This window comes from Oryctolagus cuniculus, chromosome 7 (genome assembly GCF_051225735.1).
Source record: "Oryctolagus cuniculus isolate XC-2025 breed Fujian yellow rabbit chromosome 7, ASM5122573v1, whole genome shotgun sequence".
Lineage (NCBI taxonomy): Eukaryota > Metazoa > Chordata > Mammalia > Lagomorpha > Leporidae > Oryctolagus > Oryctolagus cuniculus.
In genome coordinates, this window is record NC_142873.1 from 10830667 (window position 1) to 10855917 (window position 25251).

Consider the following 25251-nt stretch of genomic DNA (forward strand, 5'->3'; position numbering starts at 1 on the left):
CTCACAGACCCATCAAGAGAAGCGCAGGAGGTATCCTCACAGCAGCGCTCCTGGCTTTCCTGTGATCGCACCCGGAATTCCCCGACCCCGTGCACGTGTCCCTGCAAAGCTCCTAGGCTGGAAGTGAAATTCCCCCAAGGGCAGTACCAAGAGTGGGGTCCTCTGTGAAGCACAGCTCCCACGACAGATCAGTGGTCTTCCAGGAGGCTGAAGCAGTGTCCTGCGCACTTCTGCTCTTCCAGCTCCTGCCTTGCGAGGACACAGCAACAACGGACCCTCCTGGACGCAGACCCTGCCCATGTGTCGCTAGTGGACTTCAGCTTCCACAACTGTGAGAATTTCCACTCCTACAGATCACCTAGCCCCAGGCATGTTGCTATAAAAGCACCATCGATTCATATATTCAATTACAAGATTCAAGAGGATTTCTTTACCCGTAGTACTTCTATAGAAGACAATTTTTAATACTAATGCATTGTAAAAAATGTGTCTGAGCACTCTAATGAGAAATAATGCGATCATGGAATCATGCCTTTTAATGTAGACACACATATATATATATCATTCTATGAACAATTAAGAAAATAGCTCATTAAAACACATTTTCATCATGGTGGACTGTTTAGAAATCCAGTAATGTGCCAGCATTAAATCTGTTCTAAAATTCACTAGAAATATTGTCAGAACAGCACACACTGGACATGACTGTATTTCCTTTGAAATTTCGTATACACTATGATGTTCATTTGTTTCTGTTCAAAAATAGCAATTTATTTATGGGGAATATCAAAGCAACATTCTTGTGAAGTAAATTATGTACAGAATATACAGGGTCCATATACAGAAATACACATGCACACAGATGTAAAATTATCCACCTTATAATTTTGTCTCTTAAATTTGGGTCATTACATAAACACGTCCTGTCAACAACACTGTTAGATCTGTAATCTTCCTTTTTTCCACACGGTTTCCTGTAAAAGCAGACGCAGCCGGCCAGGCTCGTCCTCCTCTGGGGTTGTCCACTGCCTCTTCAAGTACTGAACGTCAATGGTGCCGGAGGCCCTGGCCAGCACCAGGGCCAAGAAGCTGCTGCTGGCCTTCTCCGGCTCCCCCATGACGGCCATGGCCACCAGCCTGCGGGCGAGAAGGGGCATAAACAGAGAAGTTGGTGCACGTGTGTGAGACTTCCTGTTCCTTCCGAGTCTCCCACAAATCCATCTTGCAAAGGGAGGGTGAAATGGGAGAGAAATAAAAAAGGGCAACAGTCAAAATGAAAAGTGAGACCAGAAATAAAATGTGAAAATCTACAGAGAGTGTATTTCTGCACCTTAGACCTCTACGGGGCCGCTGACTTGACGAAGTGACTGATGAGCACGTGTTACCCCAGGCAGGCCGGGAACTCTGCAGCAGCCTCACGCAGGTGGGAGGACGCTCTCAATGTGCCTCCTCTCTGCTCAGCTCAAGAGTGACCTCGGCAGGTCTTGCCCAACCCCAGAGCCTCGGACAGCTGCGTCCCTGACGTGGGGCCCCAGCATGAGGTTTCCTGGTGCCTCGTCCTTGGTCTCCTCACTGCCTCCCCAGAGGAGACGGCCAGCAGCTCAGTGTCAGTGCTCAGAAATCTGCATCTACAGCCGAGGCCACCCGCTGACCGCTGGTCACCTCCTTCATCCATCCATCAAGTGCCCGTGCAAGAGACCTAGGGCTGGGCCAACACCTCTGTCTCCTCCCACAGGACATCCCCACCGTGAGATCATCCCCACTGCCCATCCTGAATCTTATTCCCTCCCCACAGCTGACAGACTTGAAACACACACGCAGTGTTTGTGCTGCCCCCACTTAAATCCCATCCTGCTGCCCGCAGGAAAGCATTCAGTCTTCCAGAAGGCCTCCGCCAGCCTGCGCTGGCCCAGAACCTCTACAAATCCAGCTCTCCCCACCCTCCCTCCTTCCCCGCTCCAGGCACCTGCAGCTTGGGGACTGGCTTCCTCTCCCAGTGCCTCAGAGACTCCTCCTATCCAGCTTTGTCCAGCACACTCCCATCTATCAGTGCCATCACCTGGAGAAATCTCCCAGGACCCCCTGACTGCAGCACATCTGGGTCAGCCCCCCGCCCCCCCCCCAGGACTCCCACAGCACCCCAGGAATGTCTCAGTCACAGCCTGAATCATCGGGTTTAACCTAGCGCCTTCCTCAACATGGCCCCTCCCCCTTGTCTTACTCCCTAGTGATCAGCAGCCAGGGTCTGGCACTACACAGTGCTGCACCGTTTCAGTGGGGCACATGACTGGAAGCAGGACACACTGAGCTCTCACCAGCAGGCAGCAGAGGGCTAGAACGAATCCCCCTTGTGTGGCCCAACAGCTCTGTCTACTAACATGAAGTAAATGCTGTCTCTGTAATCCAAATACCCAGGGCAGCCAGACTCCCATGGTATGAGCCCTCAGAGCACACGGACAGGAGCCTCTGCTGTCACCATAGCATTCCCTAGCACATGGGTGGCCAAGGCGAAGCCAGAGTTGCACTGGGGGAACCCACCTGAGCACTCAGAGAAATGCACTTGGGGCTTGACAATGTGCCTCTGAAGTGTTCACTGAACAGCCACCAGGAGCTCTTGCTAGAGAGAAGTTACAGCATTACGAGGAACAAGGGCAGGTGTAAGAACTAATTCCTCGCAAGAACACAACAGGGGCAGACCATGACAAGTCATTAGAACTTACACTGTTTAACATTTCAGTATTGCTGTTTGATCAGTCATGTAAAATACAGGTAGAGTTTAACTGCCACAGACCTGGAAACATCAAGAATGGATGACACTCTGACCTCAGAATCAGCCCTTAAGGCATTCGGATGTGGCTAAAAAGCCCATGAGAGCAATGCAGGCATGGAAAGCCAAGACACTGTGGCAAAAATTATCCTATATGAAAGATCTTGGTGAGTGAGACCCCAGTGGAAAGAAGGGGCCATCAAAGAAGGAGGTACTGGGCCGGCGCCGCGGCTCACTAGGCTAATCCTCCGCCTAGCGGCGCCGGCACACCGGGTTCTAGTCCCGGTCGGGGCGCCGGATTCTGTCCCGGTTGCCCCTCTTCCAGGCCAGCCCTCTGCTGTGGCCAGGGAGTGCAGTGGAGGATGGCCCAGGTGCTTGGGCCCCGCACCCCATGGGAGACCAGGAAAAGCACCTGGCTCCTGGCTCCTGCCATCGGATCAGCGCGGTGCGCCGGCCGCAGCGCGCCGGCCGCGGCGGCCATTGGAGGGTGAACCAACGGCAAAGGAAGACCTTTCTCTCTGTCTCTCTCTCTCACTGTCCACTCTGCCTGTCAAAAAAAAAATAAATAAATAAATAAATAAATAAAAAAAAAAAGAAGGAGGTACTGTTCTCTGAAAGGAGGAGAGAACTTCTAGTTTCCTTATGGCCCTAAATACTGACGGAGTTTGTGGACTCAAGAGGCTTCCATAGTTTTCTTGGCAGCTCATGTCAAGAGCCTTGGGTGATCACTGATGTCATAAATAATAGTGTCAATTGTTCAATCAACAACAGGAGTCACTGTGCACTTACTTTCCATGTAGGACCTCTGTCCTTAATGAGTTGCACTATGAGAATTAACTGTAAAACTAGTCTTCAAACAGTACTTTATACTTTGTATGTCTGTGTGTTTGCAAACTGTTGAAATCTTTACTTAGTATAGATTAGTCTTCTGTATATAAAGATAATTAAAAATGAATCTTAATGAAAAATGCGATGGGAGAGGGAGTAAGAGGTGGAATGGGAGTAGGTGAGGGAGGGTGGGTATGGGGGGTAAAACCACTGTATTCCCAAAGTTGAATCTATGAAAATTGTATTCACCAAACAAAAGCTTAAAAAAAATTAGAATGGATGATAATCCTAAAAGGTATCCCTGGAATAAGGACTGGAGGAGTGGGGTGAGGAACAGAATGTAGTTCATTGATAAACTATCTCTATAAATGTTTTTTTAAACACTACCATTGGGGAATTAGTGCTATCATTGGAGAATTTTTTGAAATATCTTCAAGATTTGAGTTGGACAGAATCAGGGAAGCAGGGCAAAATATGAAAACCAAAGCCTAGGTTTAACATTTGTTTGCCAAACCGATTACAACAGCTCCTGGGCTGGCCCCAAGAAGCCCTAGAGAGGAGCTGTCTGCTTTCAATGAGTGACTGCAGAACAGGAAGGTGGTTATCATGAATTTCAGCCTAAAAAACTCTAAAAGTGGTAAATCCTTCCTCTATTTAATCTAAACTCCTGTCAAACTCTATTGCACTCCTCTTGGTCTGATTTTCTTTAGAGCTAGAGAAAAACAATTCAGAACTTTCTATGTAACATTATTTAAAAAAAAAAAAAAAAAGATTGATTTGGTTGCTTGAATGACAGAGTTACAGCGATACAGAGAAAGGGAGAGAGAGCGAGCTCCCCCAAAATGGCCACGATGGCCAAGGCAGCACCAAGTCGAACCCAGGAGCTGGGAATTCCATCCAGGTCTCCCATGTGGATGCAGGGGCCCAAGGACTTGGGCCATCCTCCACTGCTTTCCCAGGCCACAGCAGAGAGCTGGATCAGAAGTGGAGCAGCTGGGACTGGAACTGGTGCTCATACAGGACATGGCATCTCAGGTGAGGGCTTAACCCTGCTGTGCCACAATGCTGGCCACTGTACCACAGCACTGGCTCCTACTTTTTTCTAACTGAAACACAGCTGCAAACAAGCTGCTCAACTGCCACCTCCCTCCCGCAAGCTCCCGAGAAGCAGACACAAGGACGGGCGGTCCCTCGCGTGTCCAGCACTGGCACGGGACACGGCAGAGAGGGCCCTCGCCAGGGCAAGAGTCGTCAGGTTCTTAGACTGCAACCACGGTCCCCAGCACACATGGTGCGATGCAAGACGAGGCTCCACGGAGGAGGGCTCCTTATCCAGCTAACGTGCGCAAACATATTCTGAACAGTGCATCTGGACCTGATCAAACAGGACTCGTCATTGTTCTGCTCACCTCCCACAACTCTCATCCCACTCAGCCAGTGTCCCTGTCCCACGGGCAACCGCGGCCTCCCCACACCAGCGCAGTCCATCGTGGGACTGGTTTGCCTGCTCTCCTGCCCAGGCAGGCCCCTGGTATTCATCTCCTATGTCTTTGCCCAAATGTCCCCTCTCAACAGGACCATCTTCCCCAACAGCCTACTGCCCCCACTCCTGGCCCCTTACTATTTTAATTCTCAACATCGCATACATTCTAACACATCTTCTGCGTTCCTTGTCTTATGTATCACCCATCTTGGCTAACCAGGAAGTGGGGGCAGTCCTGACTGGCTCCGTGTTATACCCAGGGTCTAGAGCAGTGCCAGGTACACAGCTGGAGCTCAATAAATTCGGTATTTATTTACTAAACAATGGACAGGCAGACTTTCCGGAAAATAAACTACAGATGCACTATGAGTGTACATGTATCCACAGGATGAACTTTTTTGGTGTATTTTTTTCTAACAATTAGAATAATGTCAGTATGCCTAGCATTTGAATTACATAAATCCAACCCTCAGTATTTTTTCACACCTTATCAGTGTATTCCTAACAGTCGATCAAACTATTATCTGGCTTTCTATCTTCCTCTTACCTTTACAAACGGGATTTGGGGTTATATTTGGGAGTTCCTTTTCTTCCCCGGAGAGGAAGTTTTGAGAAATGTAAAGTCTCAAGAAAAAACACAGGTGAACAGACAAACTCATACCAGAGAGAACCCTTCGTAATGAAAGCTTCTATAAATATTTCTACTTTGAAAAAAGACAACAAAGATAAAGACTCATTAATTCACATTTAATGTCTTAAATTCACATTAGTGAATTTCACATGAATTGATGGAAAGGCCACGGCAGGGATGCTGAGATGATTTGACTCTGAAATGGTTCAACAGTGTGAAACTACGTGAATTACTTATTCTCACATACTATTCTGTTTTTGATACCAGAAGGAATACTCTATATCACAGACATGCTGAATTTATAAAACTGGCACATGAATATAACCAAGAAGCTTACAAAAACTTTCCTTTTACTTACAGAATCATGACAATGGGGAAACAGTATATTACAAATCTTTAATTCATTAGACTATTTTGGGATAAACATAAAATAACCGCATTTTAAAGTGGTTTTCAAAATATTGCCCAGCAGTGGGCATTTGGTGCAGCAGTTAAGCCATCACCTGGGACGTCCGTGTCCCTACTGGAGTGCCTGGGTTCAAGTTCCGACTCTGCTTCTGATTCCACCCTCCTGCTCATCTGCACCGTGGGAGGCTGCAGGTGACGGCTCAAATACTTGGTCACTGCTGCCCATGTGAGACCTGCAATGACCCGGTTCCTGGCTTCAGCGTGGCCCAGCCCCAAAATGTTGGAGGCATGTGAGGAGGGAACCAATGGACAGGAGCTCTCTGTGTCTGTCTCTCTCTGCCTTTCACATAAAATAAAAACCTTAAAAGCACTTTAAAATATTATGTAAATGTACAACACCAAGAGTACACCCTAATGCAAATTGGATTCTGGGTGATAATGTCTTGATATAAGTCCATCAATTATATTTTCACAATACACATTTTCCATTAACTTTCCTGTGAAAAAAGTATACATGGATTTAAAAATTTTTCTGCACCCAAATAAACTGACCCTTTCATTCCATTTTCCTTGAACTTTCTCAAGTACCTCTGATTAATTAAATTTAAATAGCCACATTTTAAAATGCAGTGGCTTTATGCATAAATTAAATAAGTACTCCATAAATATGCACACTTACTATGTGCCAGTTAAGTTTTTTAAAGTAGAAGTTTAACTAAATCCTCAGCAACACCCCTGCCTAGGATCCAGCTGCAGTGATGTGGGGCGTCCTGAGTGCACTGCTTACCCGTCTGGGGAGATGGACTGCCTGGCCACAGGGCCCAGATCACTCTCGAGGAGGTCCCAGATATAAACCCTGGATGCCTCATCCTGGACCAGGAACACAGCAGGCCTGCTTGGGGACCACTGCAGGCCGGTGACAGCGCGTCCGTCGGTGCTGTTGTCCCACTGCGCAAGGGGGTGCTCGGAGGTCAGCTGGTGCAGCCTGATGCTTCCATCTGAGCAACCAGCCTGGGGGGGCAAATTCGAAGATGAAATACAAACAAACAAATTTGAAAACCTACATTCCAAATAAATAACATAACCACAAAGGGAGAGGAACAAGAGCTCAGCCCACTGATTTCTGAACACAGTATGGCAACAGCGTACTTTCTGACTCCAAGCACAGAAAGAATCCTCAATACGGAACCCACTTGGGTTTCTTGTCACAGAGGCATGGAGGCTCTGCATATTCTACGATGAGCAAATAAACAGGTATATTATCAATAATCTATCAGTGTCAGAGGCAGCCTACGAGTTAACATGGAGTGAGAGATGGGGGTAGATTTCTGCTTGTGACCTGTAGCTTGGGTAAAAGCAGGTATGGATAGATGTCCTGCCTCACTGTTTGGACTTCAGCACACTGACCACTTCTTACTGTGCAGGTGTGGGTTTCTGGACACTTTCCTCCAATGATGACAGAACTCCCTAGAGAAATGGCCAGTTCTAGAGCTTGCACCAGGAAGCAATGGAAGGGCTCACAGAATTATATCAAAAGAACATAGGTGCCTGCTTAAAGGATACCTATGGGGGCCGGCGCTGTGGCGTGGTGGGTAAAGCCATTGTCAATAGTGCCAGCATCCCATGTGGGCGCTGGTTCGATTCCCGGCTGCTCCACTCCCAATCCAGCTCTCTGCTATGGCCTGGGAAAGCAGCAGAAGATGGCCAAGTCCTTGGGCCCCTGCACCCACATGGGAGATCAAGAAGAAGCTCCTGGCTCCTGGCTTCAGACCAGTGCAGCTTCAGCTGTGTCAAACAACTGGGAAGTGAACCAGAGGATGGAAGACACCTCTCTCTCTCTCTCTCTTTCTCTCTGCTTAACTCTTTCAAGTAAATAAATAAATCTTAAAAAAAAAAAAAAAAAAAAAAAAAAGATATCTACTGGCCTAACCGGGAGGACAATTTGAGTAGCAAAATAAACACTGACAGTAAATGAGTACAGCCCGTTGTGTGAAACAAAAGGCCACATGTGCAAATTCCCGTGATAAATGAAAACACACATACATCCACAGGGAAGAGGGGACGCTCTCCCTAGTAGCAGAAAGCCAACCGGGAAATGGAGAACGAACGACAGGATTAGAGATCAGCATTTGCCAGCCACACAGTGACAGCGTCAGGCGAGCAGCAGCAATGGATGATTCAGTGAGCGGGTGAACATGAGTCTCCGGCAGTCACAGTGTCCACTTGTGTCCCCATTTAAGACACATGGTCACTAGGAAGGGCTGGCAGGAGAGCCACGGAGGAGGAGGCCCCCACCCGTGGTCAGAATGAGCACCATCAGTGACTGGATCAATCAGTATCATCAGGCCCTCCCAGCACACATGTCACTTCTGAGCCACTCCAGCTAACGGGTAAAGCCTGCAGGTAATCATGACGGTAACATCAGGCAAGCTCACACTGGGGAGCATTCTACAAAAAAACTGGCCAATGCCCTCCAAAAACGTCAAGGTCACAAAAGACTGAGAAACTCAGATCAAAAAAGACGGAGGTGACAGAGTAGCTGGGATGTATGCCCCAGGATGCTATTTGGCTTATATAGGACACTACGAGAACTCAGTGAGGTCTGTACATTAGATAACGGGATCTTTTCAGTGCTGACTTCCTGGTGATTACGATCATGCTGGCAACATGAGAGAGTGCTCTTGGTTTTAGAATAAGAACATCTCATTTAACTATGCTGGAGTGGAAAATCATACAACTTTCTCCTCTCAGTTAAAACATATGAACACGGCCAGCGCCTCGGCTCAATAGGTTAATCCTCCGCCTAGCGGCGCCGGCACACCGGGTTCTAGTCCCAGTCAGGGCGCCGGATTCTGTCCCGGTTGCCCCTCTTCCAGGCCAGCTCTCTGCTGTGGCCTGGGAGTGCAGTGGAGGATGGCCCAAGTTCTTGGGCCCTGCACCCCATGGGAGACCAGGAGAAGTACCTGGCTCCTGCCTTCGGATCAGCGCGGTGCGTTGGCCGCAGCAGCCATTGTGGGGTGAACCAACGGAAGGAAGACCTTTCTCTCTGTCTCTCTCTCTCTCATTGTCTAACTCTGCCTGTCAAAAAATTTTAAAAAAAAATTAAAAAAAAAAATAAAAAGATTCTTAGAAAGCGAAGGATCAGGTGTGCAACATCAGACACAAGCAAACCTCCCAGGACCAAAGATGCAGGTCAGTGCCTCACGCAGCAGTGAAGCGGGAGGGGACCTTCCAGAGGCTGCCCCATCCCACTGCAACCAGAGCCTGTGGAGCCAGAGCTGCTCTGCACTTAGGACCAGCTCTAGGCCCAAGGCCAGGATACACACAAGTCTTTCTGGGGAACATCACTGCTCTTTTATGCACCTTCATAAAACAGACAATTTACTGTAGATTTATACCTACAGCACACCTCGACTCTGGCCAAATGCCCAACAGCCAGCCACATGTAGCCACTGCACTGCACAGCCAAGTATAACCTTGGGAAAAATAAAGATGAACAACATACAATCTCTGCCTTCAACAATCTTAACGTTGGCAGAGATGCTGACATAGAAATATAATTTATAACATACTTTAAGTGCTGTAACTGTAGTACAAATAAAGAAAATCTTTCCCCTCAATCTCAAGCACAGAGAAGTTTGTAAGGACTAGAGAGAGAAAGGGAGAGCTGAGCTATGCATGCCTTGATCCTGGCGTAACACTTAATAGTTAACGGCCAGATTTAGGCCGGCGCCGCGGCTCACTAGGCTAATCCTCCGCCTAGCGGCGCCGGCACACCGGGTTCTAGTCCCGGTCGGGGCGCCGGATTCTGTCCCGGTTGCCCCTCTTCCAGGCCAGCCCTCTGCTGTGGCCAGGGAGTGCAGTGGAGGATGGCCCAAGTGCTTGGGCCCTGCACCCCATGGGAGACCAGGAAAAGCACCTGGCTCCTGGCTCCTGCCATCGGATCAGCGCGGTGCGCCGGCCGTAGCGCGCCGGCCGCGGCGGCCATTGGAGGGTGAACCAACGGCAAAGGAAGACCTTTCTCTCTGTCTCTCTCTCTCACTGTCCACTCTGCCTGTCCAAAAAAAAAAAAAAAAAAAAAATAGTTAACTGCCAGATTTAATCATCTAAAGTTCTAACATGTTTTTGCCTTCTCCCCGCCTAACCCACATCCTGAGTGACCTACAAAGTCAATTAGAGTTGGGATGAGCTGTGTTGTCACCAGGTCCTGGAGGAGAGGGGATTAAGGACTCTACACTCCACCACACGTTCCCTGCAGTATACCCGTGCAGCCTGTAGACGGGTGTCCCACTGCAAGGCTACCTCTACACTTTCTCTGGGAGTTACAGACACGGAACGTTGACTGTGATTATGTTTGGTTAAATAATAGAAGTCCATAAGGCAAAAATTCCTGCACTAAGAATTTCTTGACACATTTTTGGTTGTATCAAGATTTGATACTCTGTTAAAATCTAAATAGTTTTCAACTGAATAAAGTACTCCTTAAGAAGTAAATTTCTAGGTGGGTTCTAGTCTTAAAAATTTCTATTATTAATGTCATGTTTCTCCTTTTTAGACCACCAAGGCCTAATAAGTAAGTTTGTGGCCTAGTACATGATCAACTTTTCAAATTTTCCAAAGGACATGTTAAGCTGCCCAAGTAGGCAAATAACACTGTTAAAAAGAATTGTTGTTGTAAAAAATAGACTTTCTTACCAGGAATATTGGTTCTCCAAATGGTGAAAAATCAATCACATTAACTTTTACTGGTCTTATTCCACACTGCTGAGACTTGAACAACCTGGGAGATACTTTCAAATCTTGTCTTGAGCCATGGCTTATAAGACCCTAGTAATAAGATGATGATTAAAGAAAAATATTAAGTATAGGGTTGGATAAAGCTTTCATTATTAAAATAATCATAATAAAAGCAAGTACTAAGTTAATGGTAAATTAAGACATATCAGGTGACTGGAAAAGAAGAAGGAGTAACAGAATGCAATTCACAGTACTACTCACCAGGTCTGTGCCAACAATAAAGTGACTTGGATCGGAAGGCAGAAATTTAATATTCAGTGTTTGTGTGTTTCCCCAAAATTCACTGCTTCTAGGGCAAAGACTGAAAACACAAAAGCAAGATGAACAATGAATTCTTGTAAAACCTTAGGGACAGTGATGACACTGCACACGTACTCAGCACTACCACACAAACTCAAATGTGCAACAGGCCACGTGATTGTCTTCTGGGTCATTCCACTGTTTGTTATTTACTTTTTCTGTTACCGCATTCTTGGTAAATTCTTCAGCTGTCATCCTATCACCAAGTCTTTGTTCAGCTATGACTAACTCATTACATTTAAGATTTCAGGATAATAGTTTCATTTTTAGGAACGTCTTTAGACCATATAGTTGTGGGCTAACCCTATTTGTAGCACTATGGGGACTGTTTTTCATGCGTGTAGGTTTTATGGTTTTTGTTTGTGAACTCGTTTTCAGCAGACTACTTATGGGAATCCTGGGAGCTCCAGCTTGTACAAGTGTCCCTACCCACCAGTGTTCTCTGTGCTTTAACTCTGAGCCCACTGATATCAGTGGTCTAGAATCTGGATGTCAACCTCTCAGTTTACACCCACACACTGCCTGGGATTTCAAGGTGCTCCAAGTTCCCCTGCCCTCTCTCAGCTGAGGATAATGCTTTCTGAATTTCTCTCACACTGAGGGGGCAGTGAGTGCCAGGGTCCTGTTCAAGGGTCTGCTCCAGATCCTGCCTATACATCACCTGGTCCTGTATGGGGCGTGAGCCCTAGACACACAGTAGAGGCCAAAGAGCCTGGGCCAAATAACTCAGCTTCCAGGCCATTGCACATCAGCTTAAAAGTTTATTACTGGGGCTGGCGCTGTAGTGCAGCAGGTAGAACTGCCGCTTGCAGTGCTGGCATCCCATATAGGCACCAGTTCAAGTCCCAGCTGCTCCACTTCCAATCCAGCTCTTTGCTATGGCTTGCGAGAGCAGAACAAGATGGCCCAAGTTCTTGGGCCCCTGCACCCATGTAGGAAGCTCTAGGCTCCTGGCTTTGGACCTGTGCAGCTCTGGCTGTTGTGGCCAATTGGGGAGTGAACCAGTGGATGGAAGACGCCTCTTTCTCTCTCTCTCTCTCTCTCTCTGTTTCTCTCTGTGTAACTCTTGACTTTCAAATAAATAATCTAGCTTTTTTTTTTTTTTGGCCAGGCAGAGTTAGACAGTGAGAGAGACAGAGAGAGAGTTATAGACAGTGAGAGAGAGACAGAGAGAAAGGTCTTCCTTCCATTGGTTTACTCCCCCAATGGCCGCCACGGCTGGCACTATGCTGATCTGAAGCCAGGAGCCGGGTACTTCCTCTCGGTCTCCCATGTGGGTGCAGGGACCCAAGCACTTGGGCCATCCTCCGCTGCCCTTCTGGGCTACAGCAGAGAGCTGGCCTGGAAGAGGAGCAACCGGGACAGAATCCAGCACCCCAACCGGGACTAGAACCCTGGGTGCCAGAGCCCCAGGCGGAGCATTAGCCAAGTGAGCCACGGCGCCGGCCAATAAATATATCTTTAAAAAAAAAAAAAAAAAAAGTTTAGGGGCTGGCGCTGTGGCGCAACAGGTTAAAGCCCTGGCCTGAAGTGCCAGCATCCCAAATGGGTGCCGGTTTGAGTCCCAGCTGCTCCTCTTCTGATCCAGCTCTCTGCTGTGGCCTGGGAAAGCAGTAGAAGATGGCCCAAATCCTTGGGCCGCTGCACCCACATGGGAGATCCGGAAGAGGCTCCTGGCTTCAGACCGGCTCAGCTCCAGCCGTTGTGGTCATCTGGGGAGTGAACCAGCAGACGGAAGACCTCTCTCTCTGTCTCTACCTCTCTCTGTAACTCTTTCAAATAAATAAAATAAATCCTGTTTTTAAAAAAGTTTATTACACCAACTTAGGTTCTCTCCTTGTTTCTGGCATTTAAATAGATTTAGACTTTTTCAAAAGCTGCATCTGGCTTTATTTTTTTCTTTAGGCATACATGCACCTGTAACGGGAGAGGGCCCGCAGCTGCTCCGTCTGCCTCAGGGATCAGCACAACAGCCTCGCACACCATCTCCCTGATCCAGCCTCCTTCCCTCTGCTGCCAGCTCACCCTGCTCCAAGTCTATCATTCTGAAACTCAAGTTAGACATGTCCTTTCTTTGCTTAAAATCGTGCAATAACTCCCTATCACCTGCATGGTAATTTCTCAACTCCTCAGCACAGCAAACAGCCGCATCAGGGTCTTGGCCACTGACTCATCCCCATCTCTCTCAACGTCAGACTCACTGGCATTTCCAAATGCGCCATGCACCTTCCTGCCTCTGGGCCAGAACGCATTCCTAAGTCTACCTACCATGCACCTTTTAAAGGCATGGCTCACTGATCACCTCGCCACAAAGTCACCATTTCACACCATCCCCTAAACTATTCCCTTTTTTTTTTTTTTTTTTTTGGACAGGCAGAGTGGACAGTGAGAGAGAGAGACAGAGAGAAAGGTCTTCCTTTTCCGTTGGTTCACCCTCCAATGGCCGCCGCGGCCGGCGCACCGCGCTGATCCGATGGCAGGAGCCAGGTGCTTTTCCTGGTCTCCCATGGGGTGCAGGGCCCAAGCACCTGGGCCATCCTCCACTGCACTCCCTGGCCACAGCAGAGAGCTGGCCTGGAAGAGGGGCAACCGGGACAGAATCCGGCGCCCTGACCGGGACTAGAACCCGGTATGCCGGCGCCGCTAGGCGGAGGATTAGCCTAGTGAGCCGCAGCGCCGGCCAACTATTCCCTCTTTTGAGCTCCCACAGGCCCTGTGGCTGCCCCAACAAGTACTGCATGCTGTGTGTTACAACCACAACGGATGAGCAGATGTGCACTGAACACCGCTTTCCGTGGAGAGCTTGTTGGCGCAGAGGTGGGGCGCTGCAGGCAGGCAGTTACACGAGCAACTTCATCCAAGTGACACACCCTCCCAAGGACGCCCACCTCCAAGGACTGACGGGAAAGCGGGTCTGAGGGCCTGGCAATAGCGATTCTGAAAAGCCATTCCGGCTCCAAGTCCCCAGGGCCGGAGACTGTCCTGGGAGGATTCCTGGACCAGTCTGCCTCCTGCCCTCCCTTGTCCAGGTGCTGGTTCCAGGAATTCCCTAGGAAACGTCCCCACACTAAACTCCATCCCACAGTCTCCTCCCTCTGGAAGCAGGACCTCCACCTGCAATAGTTGCTGTGTTCACCTGTCTGCCTCCTTAACAGAGCTACAGGGGGAAGATGCTACTCTTGGAGCAGAATATACGCAGCACGGCTGTATCAAGTCTGATTACCACGCATTACTCTCAGGAGGTTTTATGGAGAAAACATGACATCAGGTACATTAGACACTTCCCTTCAAAGAGCACCTAATTAAGTCTAGGAGAAATCTATCATTAAAAAAAAATAAATAGAATACATGCTAGGAAGTGAGAAAGACTATTAAGAAAGACAAAAAGTCTTAAAAGAAATTCATCAAGGGAACCACACAGAGCTGCTTAGAAATCAAGTGTGCCTGACTCTGTAACACAAAAGTACTTCAAAAAGTTCACAGAAAAATAGAAGCAGAAGATAAGCATATTTTGACGCAAAATATTTTTCATAGTATGCATTTTCCATGACCTCTCACACATTAGATGGCTTTTTAAAATACACTGGTTACTTTCAGAGTTATGTTTTAAATCAGCTTTAATGTCCATGAATTCATTAACATAACCCAGAGGCATTTTGTGTGATGGAGGAACCAGGCTCAAAAATTTTTTCAAAAATTTTAGCCTGAGTGCAATAAATGGCAAGAAAAGATATCTTTAGGAAATAAATTAACACAGAATATGTAATATCACAAGTGATATTTGTGTATTTATTAAGAACATAGATGTCATTTTAAGTGATATGAGTAAAAGTAAAAATCTAGATTTGTTAAGTTTTTATTTAACTAATTTGAAATTAGTGAAAGACAAAGACAGACAGACAGAAAGCCCCCATGCACTGGCTCACTCCCCCAGTAATCCAAATCTAAATTTCTGTGGAAAAACAGGAACAGAAACAAAAAAATTTTCTATTAAGGTTTCTAGTTCCTGAAGCCTTACTCAAGCATTACAAGTGGATTAAAAATGGCCAAAGAGTATCAACTCATAAGACAGGAAATTTTTCATCAAAGTAAAACGGTAGCTCTGTACCTGGAAGTTATATTTATCACAGTAACTCATGAATAACGAACTGACTAAACAGCAGTGTGAGAAAATGTGTCTTCACTGACAACTTTGCATTCATTGTCTGTGCAGTTAAACGTTACGTCTCTCTCTCTGAGAGACGACGGAGCGAGCATCTGAGCTCAAAGCAGCAGCCTCACCTGTCGCCCAGCTGGATCGTAGCACTGTGCACCAACTTTATCCTCCCTCCAGGAATCAGACCTAAACACAGACCAGAAGTAAGGGCACTTTTTAACGAAAGCTCATTACAGTTGCCTGGAATCATTTTTTATTTCTTAAATACGTGTTAGGAAACAGTATCAAAACAGAAATCAACAAACAGTATTTCCTTCCTAATTCTGAGGGACGTTCACACACTGCCTCAGGTTAAGAGCTCAGCTTCAGATCTGTTGAAACGAGGGCAGTTCACCCTTATTCATGCAGACATATGTGTGAATGACTCACCCTTAAACTCACCAGCGCAAGGGCTGGGCCCTCCGCACCTCCCTCCTCACCACTTCAAAGCCCCCCTTTGAAAGCTTCAGGCCCTGCAGCAAGTGGACAGAGGTCTCCGGGCTCCTCTAGCTCCACTTGTTGCAGCATCAGCCCCTTTAACTTCCTTCTCTCAAACAAAAAGGCTACAGTTCTAAGGCCTGACTTTATTTCTCCTTCCTTGCACCTCCCTACAACGTCCACACCACCGTGGTAACTCGTGATCACTGACCAGCTTCGCCTCTTCCCTTTATGCTCAACATCAATCCCACTTTAAAATAAAATTATTGCAGAAGGAAAAGTGGAAATTCCTATACACTAGAGCCCCAATTTGGGCCAAGGAAGTGCCTCGAACATTGGGAGTAGGATTAAACGTATAAACAGGGGCAAGCATTTGGTGCAGCAGTTAGGTGCTGCCTGGGCCACCCGCCTCCCATGCTGAGTGCCTGGGTTTGAGTTCTGCTTCTGCTTCCACTGCCAGATTCCTGCTAACGCACACCCTGGGAGGCAGCAGGTGATGATCCTGTGCTTGGGTCACTGCCACCCAAATGGGAGAACCAGACTGAATTCCAGGCTGCTGGTTTCAGCCCGGCCCAGCCCTAGCTGTTGCATGCATTTGGGGATTAAACCAGCAGATACATAAACGTAAATAAATTTTTTAAGTATATGGATAAAGCAGCAGGCATTTGAACTAGAGGTTAAGACACTGGTTAGGATGCCGCACCGGCACCCATATGGGACGCTGGCAAACTGGTGGAGACTTCACTGCTAGACCACCACACCGGCCCATGGACACCCACATCCCAGATCAGAGTCCTTGGGTTCAACATCCAGCTGTGCCTCTAACTGCAGCTTCCTGCTAACGCAGGCCCTGAAAGGCAGCAGTGGTGGCTCCAGGGACTGGGCTCCTGCCACCCATGTGAACTGGACTGGCTTCCTGGCTCAGGGCTTTGACCCCAGACACAGGCTACCCTAGGCATCTGGGGTGCAAAACAAATTAAAAAAAAAAAAAGCTTTTAAATCATAAAGTACACAGAAATAAATTCAATTTGCAGTTGGAAAGAGCGACTGTGATTATACTGCACGTTACTTGTCACAATTTTAACTCTAATGCAAGAATGCTCAAGCAGCTATTCACAAATCGGAGACTGCCCTCAACCTAGAATCTCAGCTCACGTCTACCTGCCGTAGGAAGTCTCGTGACTGGCCTCCTCTGTTCCAGCACTTACAGCAGCAGTCGTCACCTCTCCAACAGCGTTTCCCAGGCACCTGGGACTGACCAGCTTGTGCACAGAACATTCATAAAGGAATGAACCCCAACATACACCAGTGAGCACGGAATCACCTTCATCCGCTTGCTGTGTGACCTTCTCTCCTTTCCTAAAGACAAGGCTAGAACATCACCGAAGCTCTGGTAAGTAGTTTAGCAGACACAAGATGTTTGTGGGTTTTTTTTATTTTTATTTATTCATTTTATTCGCTAAGCAGAGAGACAGAGAGAGAGCTATCTACTGGTTCACTCCCCAAATGCCCACAACAGCTAAGCAAGGCCAAAGTCAGAAGCTGGGAATTTAATCCAGGTCTCCTACGTGGATAGCAGGGACCTAGCACTTGACCCATCATCTGCTGCCTCGCAGGGTGCACATTATTAGCAGCAAGTTTGGGTCGAGAATGGAACTGGGAACTCAAACCCAGGCACTCTGATAAGAGATGTGCTCATCCAAGTGGTGGCGTAACCACTGAACCAAACACCTGCCCCAAAACGTGTTTTTATATAGCAACATTTAACAATGAAATACATTTCTCCACAGCCAGGTTTATTAACTGTGGACAGACTCCTTAAACTCCTTAGCATTATCCCTAATTGCTGGGAAATTGCCTTGGCCATGTAACAAGTGACTAGCATGATCAGCCTCTGGGTGAGTCCTCAGGGTTAAGAGAAATCTGGGTGTTCGGGGAATAAGCCTGGATGAGAAGCCGGGGTCAGTTCTCAGCCTGGCCTCACTGTGATCAGCTTCAATGACTCGTGCACACAGAGGCGGGCCTAGGAAACCTCAAAGGCTTCTGCAGCTCTCAGGTGCCAGCATCCTTCGAGCGATGGTTGCAAAGCAAGCAGGAAGGATGCTATTTGAGGAGGGCTCGTTTTCATTACAGTCTATACTGAACTTTATCACTGACATTTGGATATGAAGCACACAGCACCTGCTCCACAGATAACAAAGTGTCCCTCTTGCCTTATTTCAAGAAGTTGGGAATAAAGTCAGTATTAATCCTGTCATGTACTTTTTGCAAGATCCACCTGGAGACACACTCTCGATACAAACAAGTGGGGAGGCTTGTCATTAGAAATGAGAGGTCAGAGGCTAATAAAGCAATGAGAAAGTCGAGTATAAAACATGGGCTAAGCTAGACGACAGAATGCAACAAGACAGAATTACTCCATGATTTCTGAGTTCTTTTTGGAACTAAGGCTGAAAACCATACTGCACAGCATCAGCAACAGCAAACTGTGGGGATCTGGTTACTGTTCCTCCGGGTCACTTCTGCTGCACCCAGACAAGAGTGTACTGGCCCTCAGCCAATTCTATGACCTGAGGAAGGTTCCTGCAGTGCACTTACACCACAGACCCAAAATGAAGACCCAAGGCCGTGGACACCTGGTGACTACTAGAAAAGGCACTCTCATAAGTAAAATACAGTGATACGCAGCTGCAAACAGAACTCGCTAAAATAAAACAGATTACCCTTTGATTACTCATGTTAACTGAGGTGCTTAGTGAATAACTCGTAAGATTATATCACACACAACTTTAGCATTTATTTTTCAGGCAGCTGATTACAGATTTTTCAAAGCAGTTACTGGTATTTTTAATTTCTACTAATTTTAGAAAACATCAACTAAAATTAATTTTTTTTAATTACCTAAATCACTTATTGAACCTGCGATGTCTGCCTTTGGTAATTCAACAACCACCTAAAAACAAAATATTGAAAATGAATATTGATATGTTTTGTAATCATGAAACAATCTAAGCAAAGCATAGCTCTAATTAAGATAGCATGCTGTATTAGCTGCTAAAAATATAACTGCTCCAGAAAAGAGATGGATCATTATGTTTTAATTTTTAATTTATTATTTGAAAAGCAGAGAGATAGAGAGAGATGGAGAGTTACAGACTTCCCATACACTGGCCCACAACAGCCAGGGTTGTGCCAGGTTAAATCCAGGAGTCCAGAACTCAAGCTAGGTTTCCTACATGGGTGGCAGGAACCCAGTTACTTCAGTTATCACCTGCTGCCACCCAGGAAGTACATTAGCAGGAAGCTGGAATCAGGAGCAGAACCAGGACATGAACCAGGCGCTCGGGTATGGGATCCAGAAATCCCAAGGGGCTTCTTAACTGTTACACCAAAAACCTATCCTCAACCATGAACTTTAGGGACAATATTTTATTTTGGGGCTTAGTGACGATTTTTTAAGAAAGCTTTTATTTAATAAATATAAATTTCATAAATACAATTTTTGGATTATAGTAGTTCTTTCCCCCATACCTGCCCTCCTACCCCCAAAATGTCCCATCCCATTCCTCATTAAGATTCATTTTTAATTATCTTTATATATAGAAGATCAACTCCATACTAAGTAAAGATTTCAACAGTTTGCACCCACACAGACACACAAAGTATAAAGTACTGTTTGAAGACTAGTTTTACAGTTAATTCTCATAGTACAACACATTAAGGACAGAGGTCCTACATGGGGAGTAAGTGCACAATGACTCCTGTTTTTGATTTAACAATTGACACTCTTATTTATGACATCAGTAATCACCCGAGACTCTTGTCATGAGCTGCCAAGGCTATGGAAGCCTTTTGAGTTCGCCGACTCCTATCTTTCTTTAGACAAGGTCATAGTCAAAGTGGAAGTTCTCTCCTCCCTTCAGAGAAAGGTACCTCCTTTGATGGTCCCTTCTTTCCCCCAGGATCTCACTCGTAGAGATCTTTCATTTAGGTCATTTTTTTTGTAGGGACAATATTTTAAATGCTACTCTTTCATATCTCTATGCTCAGGAACTTCATTGGCAGCCAAACTTCCGTTCACGCTCTAGGATGAGTCCTGAGGCCTTCCTGTAGTTCTGGACATTTTGTTCCAATTGCCAAACCACATATCCATATTGAGGAGTCAGGCTGGGCCCCAAACCTGCTGCGCATGACACTCCACACCTCCTCTCCCAGAGCTAGGAAACCCAGGCTTGCTCCTGACTTGCCCAGGGCAGGTCCCATACTGCTGCCCTACTACTGCCCTGGCCCCTCCCCAGACCTCCTCATTCCTGCTGCACAGGGCCCTGGGCTCGCACTTACCCACACGTTGAGCACGCCACTCTCATCCAAGGAAGCCATGTGGAAGGACACACCTGGTCTTTCTAACAAAGAGGACAAAGAAAAAGTTTAAACAAGGAAACCACAAACCCAGCGGCTCATTTAAGGATACAAAGAAAATGAGGGCTCGGTACCTTCTTGAGTAGAAAAGGGTGAAAGCACAAAGCTCTGCTTCTTGCAAGCAGACGTCGAGATCGGTTCCACTGCTTGAATGGGACTCCGATGGTTTACTGATAGAAGGATTCCATCTGGAGATTAAAACCCACAGCACCCACAAGTCAGCAGCAAATCAGAGATATACAAGGGATGCTTGCATGGACAAACATGGAGGTGCTTCTGGGCCTGAGAGATCCAAATCTCCCCATAGGTCCCCCCAGAAAACCACAAGACCAACATGGACCACACGTAAAGTGACACCCTCAGCATTCCCAGCAAGCAGAGACCATGGACTTCAAAGTGCTTGGAAGAAGACAAACAAATCCCAGCGCCAGCGCCCTCAGAAAGACAGGCTCTAACGCTGAGCCGGATCCCGCGGGCTCTCGACAGCTACAGGGAAGTGAAGGGACCACAGGAAGTGACGCAGCTTAGGAAGGAGGCCAACAGAAAAGGAAGGTGCCACTGGAGACAGGGCAGTGCCAGGGACACCAGGGAGCAAGAGAGAAACCCAGGCTCTTATAAACCAAAGCTAGCTGGCGCCGCGGCTCACTAGGCTAATCCTCCGCCTGCGGCACCGGCACCCCGGGTTCTAGTCCCGGTCAGGGCACCGGATTCTGTCCCGGTTGCCCCTCTTCCAGTCCAGCTCTTGGCTGTGGCCAGGGAGTGCAGTGGAGGATGGCCCAGGTGCTTGGGCCCTGCACCCACATGGGAGACCAGGAGCAAGCACCTGGCTCGTGGCTTCAGATTGGCCCAGCTCCGGCCGTAGGGCCATTTTGGGGGTGAACCAACAGAAGGAAGGCCTTTCTCTGTCTCTGTCTCTGTCTCTCACTGTCTAACTCTGCCTGTCAAAAACAAACAAAAAAAACCCAAAGCTAAAAGACACACCAGCCCCACCCACCATCACCACAAGCAACACTTTCCATTAAAGAAACACATTTTACAAATTAGAATATTTGTCTAGAAAATGTCTAGGAGTAGGGAAAAAAACCCAGCAAACTCCATACAAAGCAACTATAGTAAGAAAACAGAAAATACAAGTCAAAGCATTCCAACTGATGAAAAGTCTCATCCCCCTCAAAAGACAACCACAAAGCAGAACTCTAGCAAAACTCAACATTCCAAATTAAGTCAAATCTTTTCTGAAAGAAATTGAGGGGGCAAGTGTTGTGGCACAAGAGGTAAAGCCTCCTCCTGGGAATCTGGCATCCCATATCAAACTGCCTGTATCCCGCATCAGAGAGCCCCGGATGGAGTCCTGCCTCTACTTCCAATCAAGCTTCCTGCTCGTGAGACCGGGAGGCAGCAGATGGTAGTGCGAGTACTTTGGTTCTGCCACACACTGGAGAGACCCAGATGCAGGTTCCTGGCTCCTGGCTCCGGCCTGGTCCAGCCCAGCTATGGCAGGCATTTGGGGAATGAACCAGTGCGTGGGAGATCGATATTGGTATCTGTCTGTCTCTCTTCCTCTCTCTCTTTCTCCCTATCACTCTGCTTTTCAAATAAACAAATAAGTCTTAAACACACACACAAATGTCACAGCTTGGAAATTACTCATCACGGCGAGCAACAAAGCTGTCCTTCAACACGTGAATGAATGAATAAATAAGTAAGTAAATGGAGGCACATCCATGCAGTGGAATACTGTTCACTAAGCAGAATTTTAAAGAATATAAAACAAAATAAACTTTAGAGTGAGATATCAAGGCATGAAAAGAAATGGAAGAACCTTAACTGCCCATTACTAAGTGAAAGAAGGCAATGAAAATACTACGTGATTCCAACTAGATGGCATGCAGAAAAAGGCAAAAGTAAGGAAACAGTAAAAGGTAAGTGGGTGCCAGGAGTTAGGAGGGAGAGAAGGATGTACAGGAGAAACCACGCTGAGACAGAATCGTAATCAAGTTGCGGGAAGCCACATGCACAGAGCAGTAAGAAAAACAAGTGCTTTTTTAAGCAAGGGAAAAAATAACAGATTAATATTTGACTTCTCAATAGAAACTGTGGAAGTCAGATATAGAACAACAGAAAATCAGAAAGAAAAAGGAACTATAAACCTCTACTGTTGGGCACTGCCTACAATCTCCATTACAACATGGCGCCTGGCGGATGTTCGAGGGGCGTGTCTGCGGCTGCTGGGGTTAAGCCACGTAAGATCAGACCACCGGCAGGGATAGGTCTGCTTTGGTCCTGGACACGTGCACAGTGCGTGATCCCTATACTTTGCTTAAGGTGCCCCTGTGCGTGCTCCACCCACGCCTGCGTGACCTTTTCACTGATTGGCTCCCCTGCTGCGCATGTCTTTCGTAAGCTTTATAAGCCTGCACACTTCCTCAATAAAGTAGTTCCTGCTTCGACAGAATTCACAGGTGCTTGCTGTGTTTGTTCTTCACCCGTCGACCTTACCTCTCCCGTTCGCCTTGTTGGGGAGTGTCTGTAGTGGTCCCTGCTGGTCAGGGGCCAGCCTAGGGCTTGAGACCCTGACACTCCACTTGTATGTCCTCCATACTATCTCTCAAGAATGAAAGTTTCCACACACAATATTATTAAATAACTGGATATCCATATACAAAAAGAATGAATCTCACCCAATACCTCTCACCATGCACAAAATTAACTAGAAACCTAAAACCATAAAACTAGAAGAAAACAGGAGAAAAGCTTTATAATTTTCAGCTAAGCAAAGATTGCTTATTTGTGACTCTAAAAGTATGATCATAAAAAAGATAAACTGAATTTTATTAAATGTAAAACTTTCTATTTGAAACAGTTAAGAGGAAGGAGACCACAGATTGGGAAAAATATTCATTAGGGAATGGAAGTTAAAAATACAAGGTACTATTACATGCTTTTTTTGTTTATGAGTTTATGATTAGTTTTTTTTTTTTTGGACAGGTAGAGTGGACAGAGAGAGAGACAGAGAGAAAGGTCTTCCTTCCATTGGTTCACCCCCTAAATGGCCGCCACGGCAGGCACACTGCGCCAATCCAAAGCCAGGAGCCAGGTGCTTCTTCCTGGTCTCCCATGCGGGTGCAGGGCCCAAGCACTTGGGCCATCCTCCACTGCCCTCCCGGGCCACAGCAGAGAGCTGGCCTGGAAGAGGAACAACCGGGACAGAATCCGGCACAGGAATGAAATTCTGCAACATGCAACTGCATTCCCCTAACTATAAGATTCCTTTTATTTGACCCCTGGAGTAAGGCAGACTATAGGGTCAGAAAACAGATCAGCAGCCTATGGGAAAGGAGAGAGAGAAAAATCAAGAGTCATTGTTGTGTGGTGGGCTTGTGAGCAGGAACGGGGGGGGGGGAGGGGGGACCCCAGTCAGAGACAGAAAGTATGCATTCGGTCAGCAGGATTCCAGCCCCTACAGCTGGTCACAAAAGGTAAGGTGTCACAGCACAGCATAAGTCATAAAACTGGGGATGTGTGCAGGCCTGGCCCATGGAGTCAGTCTGACCCTGGACAAATATTTCATTCCTGAGGATCTGTAACACAGGACTACATGAGAAATTTAAATTAGGATATACACAAAGCACTTAGGCAAAGTCCTCAAACAGAGGAAATGCTTACTTATTACCTACTATGGTGGCTGTGGTACAGCATGGCACCAACTGTTCACCGGAGTCAGATTGCGGGTCCCAGGTGGTCTCACTGTTCTGGTTTCTTTCATCCCCCAAGAGGTGACTATTTCAAGTACTAGTTAACTATGCCATAGGAGCACACACGTAACACACTTTGGGCTAACTTGGGATTAAAAGTTATTTTTTGGAGGATTTTTTGGTTGCTACAGACTTAATAAGAAAAAAAAAAATTCCAATCATTGCTGGCTACCAGATAAGCATTCCTTGAATGGATTTTGGTTTTTTCTATTTGTCTCTTTCGCCCATGCGTCAGATCCCATGCCCTGAGATCAGCTGAATGAACAAAGGTGAATAAGTGTAAAAGCCCAGTCTTCAGATCTGCCATGGCTTTGCTAGGAGACACATCACCAGCACACACATGACACTGACCAGTAGAAAACGTTGCTGTCCTGAAGGTCCAAAAGCAATCGCTCAGCTTCACATAATGATGTATCCTCGAATCTTCTCTTAAATCCCACACAACTACTGAGCCATGCGCTGTGCCAGCAAACAGCAAAAATGCTTTAACAGGGCTAAAGCAGCAACAAGTGACCTGAAAAACAGGCACACAGGAAAGTGATGGCCAAAAACATGAAAACCACATTCCCAGAAGTTAACTTTACTGACTCCGGCATCGGGCGCTTTTTTATTTTACATAGGTGTCACTATAAAACCTTTCACACCAGGAAGCTGTGACGCGTAGTAACTAGTCTATGTACTTTTTTTTCTGCACATAAAAATTTCATTTGTCTGAGTGTCAGTTTCTTTAAATGGAAAATAGGGATAACAAAACTAGCTCATAAGATTGTAATAACTGACACAAAAGATGCTTAGCACACATAGGGGCACATAACAAGTATGGAGTGACCCCTTCAACTGAACTCAGTTACCTGGACCTCAAAAATGGCAATTATATACTTTGTTATTCTATTTACATTGCATTGCAAAAAGTTGCAATTCTCAAGTCCCCTACATCGACAAAAATTATTCTCAATAACTGGTGGAAATCAGTGTCTTTGAGGGCAAGAAATTTATAAATAGGAAAATACAAATAGAGCTGGCCATCCGTATCCCTGTTCCGCACATCCACGGTTCAATCAATCATGGATGGAAAATATTCCAAAAACAACTGTGTCTGTACTAACCATGCACAGACATTTTTCTTGTTATTCTATAAACAATAAGGAATAACCAATTACATATTTATATTGTATGAGGTATTATACTATGAAGATGACTAAAAGTACATAGGAGGATTGTGTAAGCTAT

General features: G+C 46.5%; 1 protein-coding gene across 13 annotated transcripts in view; it reads right to left on the reverse strand.

The window, feature by feature from the left end:
* Positions 1-521: 521 nt before the first annotated feature.
* The window catches only part of DYNC2I1 (dynein 2 intermediate chain 1), an 83171-nt gene continuing 58441 nt past the window's right edge, over positions 522-25251 (reverse strand). For 9 of the 13 annotated variants that reach the window (XR_016236930.1, XR_016236932.1, XM_002715015.6 and 6 more), the window contains 9 exons: positions 24373-24535; positions 20341-20454; positions 20189-20250; positions 18749-18800; positions 15496-15556; positions 11116-11215; positions 10813-10944; positions 6905-7128; positions 522-1137 (listed from right to left, as the gene is read on the reverse strand). Coding sequence is in view for 7 of the 13 variants with exons in the window: in XM_002715015.6 (XP_002715061.3) it covers positions 939-1137; positions 6905-7128; positions 10813-10944; positions 11116-11215; positions 15496-15556; positions 18749-18800; positions 20189-20250; positions 20341-20454; positions 24373-24535 (1107 nt within the window). In the remaining 6 variants the exon portion in view is untranslated. The remainder of the gene's footprint in view (positions 1138-6904; positions 7129-10812; positions 10945-11115; positions 11216-15495; positions 15557-18748; positions 18801-20188; positions 20251-20340; positions 20455-24372; positions 24536-25251) is intronic. The other 4 variants (XR_016236929.1, XR_016236931.1, XR_016236933.1 and 1 more) reach the window with 2 other exon arrangements.